We start from the raw sequence: 14,031 nt of genomic DNA, 5'->3' as shown, positions 1-14,031 counted from the left end.
ACACAGACTAATAATAGTGAAGGGATGGAAGAAGATATAACATGCAAATGGAAAACAAAAACAAGCAGAAGTAGCTCTTCTTAAATCAGATAAAATAGACTTTAAGGCAAAAACCATAAAAAGAGACAAATAAGGCCACTATATAATGATAAAGGGATCTATCTGGCAAGAAGACATAACAATCATAAATATATATGCACCCAACACTACACCACCTAATATATGCAGGAAACACTATTAGGACTAAAGAAAGAGATAGACCTCAATATAATAATAGTAAGGAACCTGAACACCCCTCTCTCAGCACTTGACAGATCATCTAGGCAACAAAGCAACAGAGAAACAAAGGATTTAAACTACACTTTACACCAATTGGACCTGGCAGATATCTACAGAACATTTTATCCAACAATTACAGAATACACATTCTTCTCATCAGCACAAGGAACATTCTTCAGGATAGACCAAATTTTAGGTCATAAATCAGGTCTCAAATTTTAAAAAACTGAAATTACTCCTTGAGCAAAATTCAGGAAACTATACAAGTACATGGGAATTAAACAATATGCTCATGAATGGCCTATGGGTCCAAGATGAAATTAACAGAAATCAAAAAGTTTCTTAAAACTAATGAAAATAAAGCACATCATATCAAAACTTGTGGGATACTGCAAAAGCAATACTAGGATGGAAATTTATTGAAATAAATTCTTACATCAAAAGAACAGAAAGATTTCAAATAAACAACTTAATGCTTTACCTTGAAGAACTAGAAAAACAAGAACAATTCAATTCCCCAATTAGTAGACAGAAAGAAATAATTAAGATCAGAGAAGAACTAACTGAAATAAAGACCCCCCCAAAACAATACAAAAGATCAATGAAACAAAAAGTTCATTTTTTGAGACAATAAACAGATAAGCCATTAGCTAGGCTAACTAAAAAAAGAAGAGAGAAGACACAAATAACAAAAAAAAAAAAGTGAAAAAGGAGACATTACAACCAATACCACTGAAATACAAAGAATCATTAGAGACTATTAGAAACAACCACATGCCAACAAATTTGAAAACCTGGAGGAAATGGATAAATTTCTGGAAATGAACAAACTACCAAGAATGAACCAAGAAAAAACAGAAAACCTGAACAGATCAATAACAAGCAACAAGATTGAAGCAGTAATCAGCACTCTCCTAACAAAGAAAACCCCATGACCAGATGGCTTTACTGCTGTATTCTACCAGACCTCCAAAAAGGAATTAATACCAATTCTCTTCAAACTATTCCAAAAAATTGAAACAGAGGCCATTCTCCCAAACTCATTCTATGAGGCCAGCATCACCCTGGTAACAAAATCAGACAAAGACACAACAAAAAAAGAAAACTACAGGCCAGTATCTCTGACGAACATAGATGCAAAAAAAACCTCAACAAAATATTAGCAATCAGAATACAGCAACACATCAAAAAAAGTATACACCACGATCAAGTGGTATTCATCCCAGGGATGCAAGGATGGTTCAACATACTCAAGTGAATAAATGTGATACACCACATCAACAAAGTCAATGACAAAAACCATACGATTATCTTAATAGATGCAGGAAAAACACTTGACAAAATTCAACATCCATTCAGGATAGACTCTCAGCAAATTAGGTAGCAAAGGAAAGTATCTCAATAAAATAAAAGCAATATATGACAAACCCACTGCCAATATCAACGTGATAAGAATGGGAACAAGACAAGGCTACCCACTCTCACCACTCATACATAACATAGTATTGGATGTACTACCCAGAGCAAGCAAGATAAAGAAAAAAAGGGCATCCAGATTGGAAAAGATGAAGTCAAAATGGTCCTGTTTGCAGATGACATGATCCTATATATAGAAGAACCTAAAGACTCTACCAAAAAAACTCTTAGTGCTGATAAACAATTTCAGTAAAGTTTCAGGATACAAAATCAACACACAATAATCACTAGCTTTTTTACACTCTAATAATGAACTAGCAGAAAAAGAAATCAAGAAAGGAAGGCATTTACAATAGTCACCAAAAAAGTAAAATACCTAGGAATCAATTATCTCTACAATGAGAACTACAAATCACTGCTGAAAAAAATTAAAGAGAACACAAAAAGATGAAAAGACATTCCATGCTCTTGGATTGGAAGAATCAACATTGTGAAAATGTTCATACTACCCAAAATGACCTACAGGTTCACTGCAATCCCCATCAAAATACCAATGACATTCTTCACAGAAATAGAATAAACAATCCTAACATTCATATGGAACAACAAAAGACCCCAAATAGCCAAAGTAATCCTGAGCAAAAAAAATGCAGCCAGAAGCATTACACTACCTGACTTCAAATTATACTACAAAGCTATAGTAATGGTCCTGCCATAAAAACAGACCTAGGGAACAGAATAGAGAACCCAGAAATCAGCCCACATAGTTAGAGCCAACTGATATTTGACAAAGGCAACAGGAGTATACATTGGAAAGGACTGCCTCTTCACAAAGCAGTACTGGGAAAACTGGACATCCATACGCAGAAGAATGAAACTAGACCTGTACCTCTCACCATATACCAAAATCAACTCAAAACGGATTAAAGACTTATATTAAGACCCAAAACTATAAAATTACTAAAAGAAAACATAGGGGAAACACTTCAGGAAGTAGGACTGGACAAAGACTGTATGAATAAGACCCCAAAAGCATAGGCAATAAAAAGAAAAATAAACAAATGGAATTATATCACACTAAAAAGCTTCTATATAGCAAATGAAACAGTTAACAGAGCAAAAAGACAACCTACAGAATGGCAGAAAATATTTGCAAACTATTTATCCAACATGGGATTAATATCCAGAATACACAAGGAACTCAAATAATTTAACAGTAAAAAAAAGAAAGAAAGAAAGAAACCCAATTAAAAAATGGGCAAAGGAGTCAAACAGGCATTTCTCAAAGGAAAATATACAAATGGCCAATAGGCACATGAAAAAATGCCCAACATCAATGAGCATCAGGGAAATGAAAATCAAAACCACACTGAGATAACATTTCACCCCAGTTAGACTGGCCAGTATCAAAAAGAGAACAAATGCTGTTGAGGATGTGGAGCAAGAGGAACTCACCCAGATGGCAGGACTATAAATTAGTGCAGCCATCACAGAAAACAGTATGGATGTTCCTCAAACAACTACAGATAGAACTGACATACCATCTAGCAATCCCCCTACTGGGTGTATACCCAAAGGAATGGAAGTCATTATGCCAAAGGGATATCTGCACTCCCATGTTTCTTGCAGTTCTATTTACAATAGCCAAAGATATGAAACCAGCCTAAATGTCCATCAATGGACAACTCGATAAGGGAAATGTGCTATATATACATAATGGAATACTACTCTGCCATAAGAAGGAATGAAATTCTGCCATTCGCAGTAACATGGACAAATTTAGAGAAAATTACGTTAACTGAAATAAGCCAAGCACGGAAAGAGAAATACCACATGTCCTCACTCATAAGTGGGAGATGGGGAAGAAAAGAAAAGAAAGAAAGAAGAGAAAGAAACAAAAGTCACAGTAATTCTTTGAACTTTCAAAAGGAGAGAACATAACTGAGGCTACCAGAGGCGGGAAAACGAAAGGGGGAAGGGTACTAAGGAGCAATAGGTAAAGGGCCACAAAAAATTCTTTACAGTGTGTAATGATAAAACAAAAATAAATAAATAAATAAATAAATAAAATTTTAAAGACGCAAGCATAATTTAGTGTAATAATATATCACAGCAGTTCTTGGAAATAAAGAACTGTTATAGGTCCTAAAAGTTCATGGTCGTAATTTACAGCTCTTTTTTCAATATTTAGCAAGAATGAGTACCATTCAGAAGCCAAGAAAAATGACCATTCATCAAAAGATGATCTTCAGTAAAGTTCAAATAATATATACTACTCTTGATCACAGAAAATAGTGAGAAACATTTCCTTCCCATTTCACTTATAATATCATACTTACACTAACATTATAGAAATACATACTTAGGTGTGTATTTTTCACACTTAACTCCAATTATAAATTCAAATTGTGTATTAAAAAAAATCAAAGACAAAAAATTCCTATCTGAAGCTTTTATTCAGAATACTCTTACAAACAGCACAAATCAACACAGGCTACCTGGAAACTGTGGATGCAGATGAATAGTTGAAATGCCTGGAGAGAGCTGGGGTTGGCCAGGCTCAAGTCTGGTTTTCTCTTGATCCAGTGAAGGTATTTCCTGGATGGTTGTATTAGAGAGAGAGAAATTGAAAGGGAGTATTATTTTTAGTTTCCCACATACTACTTTTTTTTTATTTAATTAATTATACTCTTAGAAATGCAAAGAAATATCGCAAGACATTAGATAAAAAATTGTGTGAAGTTTGGGGGGGGAAGAAGATATAACAACCACAATTATTTGAAGTTGATACAACAAGCAAACAGAAAGGACATTGTTGGGGGGAGGGGGGGAGGGAGAAGGGAGGGAGGTTTTGGTGATGGGGAGCAATAATCAGCTACAATGTATATCGACATAATAAAATTAAAAAAAATAAATAAAATAAAAAAATAAAAATAAATAAAAAAAAATTGTGTGAAGTTTAAAAAAAAAAAAAAAAACTATTGTGATGTTACTATGGCAGTGCTGATCCACGCACACACTCTCACCCATTTCCTTGGGGCCCAAATTTAAACCTTTTAGGTAAAAAACACCTTGGTCCAGGGATCCATACCTGGTCTGCAAAAGGGAAAAACTAACCCCAAAGGAGTACTAACCCTTCACCTCATTCATATGGCTCTGCTCCACTAAGGTGTCCAACCACACTTTGCAAGTAAATAATGGATACAGCAGATGTGTCATAACAAAGAACACATGATAAGCTAAAATATTTTAAATCAGTTAGTCGTGATGGCCTCCTGTAACCTCATGTCTAATAACTTCACAATTCTAGCTCTCTGACAGCTGCAGTCAGGCAGTGCAACTGAAGATCGTGGTCTTGGAGGAGAATTCTGGGCTTCTTCATACATCCTGCTGTCCACTCTTGTCCCTTAGACCTCAAGCAAAGACACAGCCCATCACCGACAGCTCAGCTTCCATGTGCAGCTCTTTAGGGCTCACGCAGATGAAACAATCAGTGTAGTTGTCTAGTTAATGTTCTGTGACTTCACCCTCACCAGTGCAGGGCAAAGAGCTCATATCACTACATAAAAGTATACATCGAGTGACTTGGTCACTGTCATCTTCCAGAAAGCTTACTCCCCTGGCTTCTGCTAACCTCCTATCCTCTCTCCTGGCTTTAATTATCACCTTTTTTTTTTTTTTTTTTCTTTTTCTATAATAGATAGCCTGCCTAAATATTTCATCAAAGACCCAATTTTGCAAGCGTGAATGCTTACAGCATAACTCCATTAGATATTCCACAGACACTGCAAAACTGCACCCGCTCCAGAACCATCCAGGCTCTCATTACAACTTCATCATTTCTGCCAAGGCCATAGTCATAAAACAATGCCATCCAGGTTTAACACCACTTTTTAGTCTTCTCTCTTTCATTCCTCATTCCAAGCTCTGCCCACTTGCACAATTCCTTATAGTTTCACCCCCTTCAACATCTACAGCCCCATCACCAGCCTACTCTGCACACGCTCTGTCATTCTCAGTTTATTGCAATAATCCAATTGGCCTCTCAGGTTTCCTCTTTCTCCCTACTTCAGTTCATCCTGCCACAATTCATCTTCCAGAAATACTGAGCACTTACTACTTTTTCCCACATTTTCCCCTCTTCTTAAGAATACAGGTTGGCTTTCTATTATGCATTAGAGATGACCTCAACCAGTCTCGTCTGCACCCCATTCCCTGCAGCCCGTGGTCAACACCAACAAGAAGCAGAGCATGACCAGGTGTGAATCCACTCCTGCAGCTTACAGACAGACTTTCCCCAACAGCATGAGGCAGCAGACTTCCTAATTAACACCACTTCTCCACTTGACATGTAGGGTCCAGATGAGGAGCAGGGTCATTGCCCCACCGATTACATCTGCAGGTTAGTATTCCAAGTCTTCTGAAGCAGCCCCCTATTCTCTTTCTAAGCAAGTCTTTCATGACCCTTGATGTCCCCTCCATCACACTTTGCACATGTAATTACCCACCACTGAACCATCCTCCTTTCTCTTCATCCAGTTTTAATATCAGGAGGCTTTTGTAAGGTGCAAGTTGAGTATCCCTTATATGAAATGCTTGGGACCAGAAGTGTTCTGAATTTCAGATTTTTTTGGATTTTGAAATTTTTTTGGATTTTGCAGAATACACAGCAGCTGGATATATCTAATCCAAAAATCCAAAATCTGAAATGCTCCAACAAGCCCTTCCTTTGAGTATCATGACAGCACTCAAAAAGTTTTGGATTTTGGAGTATTTCGGATTTTGGATTTTCAAATGAAGGATCCTCAACCTATACCAAGACCACAAAGACTATGATTGCATTCTTCCTACTACCTCCTCCCCAAATAAGATGCAGCAAAACTATATAAGAAAAATTTCAAGATCTCTTTCAGATTGTTCATCAGAATTACCATAAACTCAATCATAAACAGAGAAGAAATGAGTTGTGATGAGGCTGTCAGGCAGCTGGCTGGCCCACTCACAAGCAAAGTGACTCCTTCCATATATCAATCAGAACTAAATCCAAAATCAACAAAATTGCAAACTATTGCATGTCACTGATCTTTAGAGATGCTAACAGCTGCAAACGTGCACATAAAACACGCATTTCTATTGTACTGCTTTTGGGCTCAATATAACATAAATTCCTCCTTGATGAGGGCTGATTCCCATTAGTTCCCACCATTAATTTAAGCTCCATGAAAGTAAGGAGTTTTGTCTGATTTGTTCTCTTATTGTTTCCCTAGCACTGAGAACAGGGCCAGTCACATAGCAGGTACTCAATAAATATTTCATGAATGAAAGCATGCAACATATCCGAAAACCAAGTGATGCATAGCAGACATGTTACCGCATTTAAATCTAAAAAAATCCATACATATTCTAATAGAAAATCATTTTGAAGGTTAAAAAAATACAATTATAAATAATGAATAAATTACCTTTTCAGGGGGTGCAGTTGCCACTAAAACCAGAAAAGAAAGAAGGGCATTAGTACAATTTAAGACAATTCATTCCATTATATTTCAGTTTTTTTTAAAAAAAAATTAGGAGTCTAGTATCCCTTCAAAAGGATTAAGAATCAAACTAAATCAAATGCAGAATTAAGGTCATCTGCCACTATGGGGAATCTTACACATGAAAGAAAAGCACTCTCATTCCTAATCTGCAGGAGCTCTGGGAGCAGATCTGAATACTTCTTTCAAATGCTTTCATTCAAGATTAAGATAAACTAAAACGTTAAAGAAGGCAACACTTTCTGGTACATTATTTTATGCCTAATCTCAATTTTGTGAACTTCCCACATCTCAGAAAACATTTTCATTGACTGGTTAGCATAATATATAATGTTTGAGATGCCTTCTGCTGTCAATGTCAAAAAAGAATCCCACTTATTTCAATAAGAGCCATGAGAATAGATGCTACATTCTTGTTGTATTCCAGTCTTTAATGAAGCTCTGTTAACGTTTTCAGGAAGATATGCAAACCAATTATGAAAAAACATCTCACAAGCCAATAAGAGCCAACTAGAAATTAGCATCAACATATTGAACAAATTACATATTACACAATCATAAACATTATTGTGGGGGTGGTGATGCTTTTGTATTTTCAAAGACTTGCTTTTCATTAATTGGTCCTTAGTAACAGCCCTCAAGCCTTGGGTCAACATTCACCAGAATTCTTCTCATGAGTTAATGTCTCTATAAACATTAGTATACAGGTTGGGTAGGTGCATTAATTCATAAAAGCATTCAGGGTATCAGATAAATTATAATTACTGCTATTATATTCTTATAGTTGCAGAAAGTAAACCACCTTTCTATCCTGCCTAACTAACCCACCACCAAGAAAGATTTGGGGCAGAATCTGGACCAGAGCCCATTTCCTCCTGCTGGTGCAAAGGATGAACATGTGTAACATCTAGCCATGACATCCTAAATGTATGGGGACAAACTGATCAATCCTGTCAATTCCAGGTGAGGTCCTATCTGCTCTGCCTAACCAAGGAAGAAGTACAGTGAGTGAAAGAGTGGAATAAAATAGGCCAGAACACACAAATGTTCAGAACCCAGGGGAAAAAAACCTGCCTACTAGAAAGGTGGCTGTGCCAAGCTGCTAACATTTCACTAGCCTGGGCAGCCTGTCCCCTCACAAGATCCATGTATGGGTACCCTGAATTCTAACCTAAGAATCAACTGTGAAAAGCCAGCAGGAGCTTTATTACAGTAAATACATATTCCATAGAAATCTAAAATTGTTGTTCCTTCTATCTGGGATGAGAACTTTTGTGGTAACCAAGATATTCCAAGTATCAGATATGCTGGCTTATATAAGGAGGCAGAGATAGAGGTAATCCCTCTTCCTGAGAACCAGAGAGACAGTTGAAGTCAACTGTCTTTATATTCCCTGTTGAGCATAAAGCCTTAACCATTTCCTTGGAAAAACATGCTCTTTGTCACAGGTCTCATTATATAGTCTTTGTATGATATCTGGCAAATCATCCCCCTCTCTAGGTCTTAAGTTCTCAGAAGGTAAATAAAAAGACCGTACGAGATGATCTCTCAGATCCTTTCAACTGACTGTCTCCTACCTTCCTCACTTGGTCCTACATCACCCCTGATGGCCCATTACATTCTATTTCATGAAAGTTCAGTTCATGCTATCACTTTCTAAAACCTTTAGATTCCACTTTACATAAAGTAAATAAATATTCATTAAATGGCTCTGTAGACAATAAATGAATTAGAGCTCTTCCCTGAAGGATCTAAACCATTCTCCAGGAATAAAGACCAAGCAAAAGTGGCTCCCAAACAGCAACACTATGTCCTGAAACTACCATGGAATATTGTTACCTGACAGGTAAATATTATTCTAGAGCAGTGGTTCTCAATCAGGGGTAATTGTGCTCCCCAGGGGACATTTACAATGTTTGGACATCTTTTTTGCTTGTAACAACTGGAGGGGGGAGGTTAAAGGCCACAGATTCTGCTAAACATCCTATAATATATAGGGCCTTTCCCCACCCCCAATCAAAGAATTATCCACCCTAAAATGCAGTGCCAAGGCTGAGAAGCCCTATTCTAGAGGGGTATAAACAGTGAAATCAAAGCAAAGACACAGAAAGATGGCCAGAGTCCATGATCTATTTCCACTCTCACCTTCAGGCTCCGCCACTCCTGGCCCGTGTTCCTGGGAGAAGGTCAGGGCCTCCACTGGCTCTTCCTTGGCTGGGAGAGGTGGAGGATGAGTACTTTTAGCAACAAGTTGAGTGTTCTTTGGCTTGACAAATACAGGTCCTTTACCTACATGGTGATGGATTGGCCTGCGTCTATGAACGCCAGAAACCGTATAACCCATTCCACCAGGACAGATTTCCTTAAAAGCAGCTAGATTTGGGATGGGAAAATATTCCTTTTAAAAATCTAACAGTGCAAATTTATACAGAGGAAAATATCATGATGAATATCTCTTAATAAATCATCACTAATATAGTTACATTAAAAAACTTCAAAACAGATGCAAAATGTAAGCAAATTGCTTGAATTTCTGATAAACTTGCATAGTTACAGGAAAAAATCCAACCCTTTATTTTACTAAACAGTTTTCCACTTATTAATTCCTTATCCTCCCTAGAGTACATATATATGTATTTTATATATATATATAGCATATATTTAGCATGTATTTAATACGTATGTGTGTGTGTGTAACCAATTAGGAGATATTACATATATCACATTATCATATGCAATACATTAGGAGATATATATAGAAGACAATATATATATATTACATAAATATATCTTATGTTGTATGTATGTGTAATAGCAAAAATCAGGCTTTCTTTTCCTCCTGCTTTGGTGTAATTTCAGGAGTTACTAACAACGAGCTCAGTGACATCTCTCTAAGATGATGAGCAGAAAGCTAAAAAGAAAAAGAAATCACTATTTAGGGAAATGAGGTGCTGAAATCCTCATGATTTGTTTCGCGCTGAAGAACCCAGAGGGCTCAGCCAGAATGCAGTGTATCAGCTGGTATCGGGATGTCAATTAAGAAGGGCTGGAGAGGGGAAGTGTTTTTGAAGAGAGATTCTCAGAATAGTTAGGAATCCAGCCAAGTGAAACATGCTAAAGAGATGCTAAAGAGATGATAGGTAGAAATCAAGAAATAAAAGAAATGCCAAATCAGGATGTAGTTATTTTCAAGTAAAGGGATGATGACTGGGCAAAGCCTGGCCACGACCAGCTGTTTAACTGCCCAAAGGACAAGGGGATATTCTGTGCCCTGGAATCAGTATCCTTGCCAGAAAAAAAGTGGGTTCTGTATAACTAAAAAAAAGAATAGTAGACTCAGTACATGTGATTTGCTAACCTCCACTGCATAATCCCCTGAGCAAGTAAAGGGGAAAAGACAAGGGTGGCAAGTCGGTGTGTGGCCGACGGAGGAAAAATCCACATAATCCCTTTGGTGTTGGTGTTGGAGGCAAATTACCAAGTGCAGACACCACTGCAAAGTTATGGTCAACATTTTTATTCCTACTTTTAAAATTGAAAATAAAATAGGTCATTTCTCCCTTCCACTGGACAAAAGATCTTCTATTCAATGTTCTGGACCTAAAATTAGTTCTCAATAAAAAGAAAACTCTAAATAGTCCTTAAAGCATGCTAAAAGATTGCTTTTCTAAGGATCACACACTAAATGGTGGAACCACATTCTTACGTTTAGCTAGAAAATACAATTCTTATTTGAAAAGAACAGGTGTTTCTGGGAGAAAACATGTTTTTCCACCAAATTTCGAAGTATTGGTGAACTGAATATTTTTTTACAAAAGTCACCATATAACCAAAAACTAGCTAAGTGTAAAAACTTTTATCTTTAATATTATTTCAAATTTAGTTATTGTACCATGGAGGAGTGTCCCTGAGTTATATTAACATCTTGATTGATGCTTCATGTAATGATTGCAAAGCTATCAAAATTGAGCTTAAAGAGAAATGTGTCTATGAATTATAGAGATTATTTACCTGATTATTACTTTTTAATAATGAGTGGATCAGATGGCACAGGGGGTACTAGGGCCTTTTGGAGGTATCCAAAATTACCTAGTCTACCAATATACTACGTTGTAAAACACTGTATTATCCTTCGCCTTAACAGTTCTTTCTTATTCTAACCACCAACAAAGATGGATCATGATACTTTACTTTATATTTAAACCCTGTCTGTTCTAGTGTAAGTTACAGCTTTAAGACACTACATGGCCCTGTGACAGCTGATGCACTTCCCTAGGTGGGAAGCATCTTATCAAGTAAGCAATTAAGCATTTTGTTTTATGCCCACCCCAAGCCAGTGAAATTGAGGCTACTCCTTCCTTAATAATATCATGTTCAATATTTGCAGGTTACATTTCTTTCTCTTCCATTCAACTCCACTTTGCCCTGCTTGAGAGGTCGGTGACTCCTTGGTACTTATACAGTAAGGAACTTAGATAAATTTGCCCCTTCGGGGTATTAGGCAATTCTGTACCAAAGTGAAGGATAAAGAATAATCGACTTCTTAATACTCAGCTCCCCTGGAAGTTCATAGGAGTTTTGGCAGGATCTGCCTTTGAGTTATTAATCTCAATGGCAAAAATTCAATCATGAATATAATTCCCTCCATTACCAATTAAAGAAATAAAGCACAATGTTCAATAAACAAGTGAATGAAGGAACCTGCACAAGGTCTATCTCCTGTGAAGTGATGACCAAAGCCATGAGGAAAGCACATGGCCCAACCGAACCTTCTGGTCTCTCTACACTTATATATCAGTTGTAAAGTTCTGGAAGTTGAGGGTAAAATGTAATGGCTTTTCTTAATATTCACAAGGAAGTCTACTGTTACACAGAAATGGGAAAATCTCTTTGCATGTAATTTTTTCCACTGATTCAATCTTGTATGTCTATGGCTTCTACAAAAGTGATAAACATATTGTATATTAAAAACTAAATTTAACATAAGAAACCAAAAAATGATCCCAGCTAACAAAGTTGTCCTGCATACTCGTGAGGCTGGGAATGTATGTGAGTGTACAGCTGTGCATGCCTTACCTGTGCCTGGAAGGGGACATTTCTCACAGTGTGGGCCCCAGGCCTTGCCCACGCTACAACAGCAGAGCTGCTTGGTGAGGTGGACAGACAGAGGGTGCATACACTGCCTTCCGGAACTGACAAGGCGGTAACAGGGCCCCTTCTCTTCCGAGATGACAGGGGGATCCGCTGAAGCAGAGAGATAAAGCCTGATGTCACGCAAGAAACAGAAACCAGATCAACTTTTCAAGTAATAGCAAAATGAACCTTAAAGTAGGGACTAGAAACCATTCTTCAGAATAAATCTATCTAGATTTAGGGCATCACCTTTTATAATGAGTTTTAGAGTCAGGGCATCAAAATGTCATGATGATGATTGCCCCGTCCCTGTGCAGTCCCTTCTATTTCAGCAAGCATTAAGTCAGATATGAGTGCATAAGTGAAAAGAAATAATTTCAACAAAAACCCACCTGCCCAAATAAACCTAGTCACCTACTGTCAAAACCTCTACCTAGTTTTTTTTTCATATTTAGTTTAGGGCAGCTTTTGGTGAATAACTAGGCACCATGGAAAATCAGGAACATAGCTGATGCTGCAAGCCAGCAGCTGCTCTCCTCACTGTGAGGACAGTGAGAGCATGCAGGGCTTATCGGGTCTCATTCTAGGCCAGTGAACACACAAATGGAAGCCAGGAAGTGGCTTCCGACTTTCAGTGCCACACAAAGCCCTCACTGTAGCCAGGCAGCACAACAGAAAAGGAGCAGATGACATGCTTGACCCTTCAGAAAACACTGCAAATCACACCACACTGCTGTCATCCAGTATCTAAACCCAATCCTAGTCTTCTACTGTACGTTTAGTTGATAAGAGTTTATCAGTCCAACAGACTCTCTACTGGGCACATAGAGCAAATATGAGGATAAGTAAGAAACAGCCCTGCCTCCAAGATGTTCACTTTTTAATGCAAACCTGGATGCAGTATGTTCTATAGAATCAAGTCCAGGCTGAGTCAAAACTGCTGAATCAGACTAAGTTTGGTGTTCCCTCTCTGTCCATTCCCCCAACTCAACCAAAGCTCTTCTCTATTGTATCACTGTCCAAATGAGGTTTTCCCAATCTATCTTTCCCTCACCCAATTCCTCTAGTACCTAGTGTTCCCCAATCACCTACTCACCCTATTCTTCTTGCTCAGATCTAAATTTTCATTCTTTGGTGGACTAATGGGCACAAATCTATGCCATCTACCCTAAGTGAATCATTGTGCAGTGAAACAACACACTGGACCCCACAAATATGTACAAGTAAATGTTAAAAAAAATTTTTTTTTTGACCAGTAAGGGGATTGCAACCCTCAGCATGGTGTGGTCTGCACCACGCTCAGCCAGTGAGCGCACCAGCCATCCTTATATAGGATCCGAGCCCACGGCCTTGGCACACTCTCCTGAGTGAGCCACAGAGCCAGCCCAAACGTTGAAATTTTTAAAAATACAATTAATAGATACAACATTAAGTAACCTAATAAAGGGGGAAAAATCTTAATACAATAATTAGAAATGAGAATGGGCAAACAATCACAGATACCCAATTAAATAAAAAATTAATTGATTAGTTAATTTTCATTCTACCAACAGAACTGATGCCTCAGCTAGATGCTACAAGAAACAATCTGGTTAAACTAAAGTGGTGTAGCACAGTAGGAATAGCAAGGGCTTTTACAGCCAGACAGACCTGGATTGAAATTATG

General features: G+C 37.6%; 1 protein-coding gene across 6 annotated transcripts in view; it reads right to left on the bottom strand.

Annotated features, from left to right (window-relative positions):
• Positions 1-14,031, bottom strand: part of LTBP1 (latent transforming growth factor beta binding protein 1) — a 222,444-nt gene that overhangs the window by 114,716 nt on the left and 93,697 nt on the right. For all 6 annotated transcript variants that reach the window (XM_063078353.1, XM_063078349.1, XM_063078350.1 and 3 more), the window contains exons 7-10: positions 12,309-12,476; positions 9,378-9,605; positions 7,158-7,180; positions 4,194-4,293 (exon numbers count right to left, since the gene is read on the bottom strand). In XM_063078353.1, coding sequence (XP_062934423.1) covers positions 4,194-4,293; positions 7,158-7,180; positions 9,378-9,605; positions 12,309-12,476 — 519 coding nt within the window. The remainder of the gene's footprint in view (positions 1-4,193; positions 4,294-7,157; positions 7,181-9,377; positions 9,606-12,308; positions 12,477-14,031) is intronic.

The sequence above is a fragment of the Cynocephalus volans genome, chromosome 14 (genome assembly GCF_027409185.1).
Source record: "Cynocephalus volans isolate mCynVol1 chromosome 14, mCynVol1.pri, whole genome shotgun sequence".
Taxonomy (NCBI): domain Eukaryota; kingdom Metazoa; phylum Chordata; class Mammalia; order Dermoptera; family Cynocephalidae; genus Cynocephalus; species Cynocephalus volans.
This window is presented reverse-complemented; position numbering and strand designations above follow the sequence as displayed.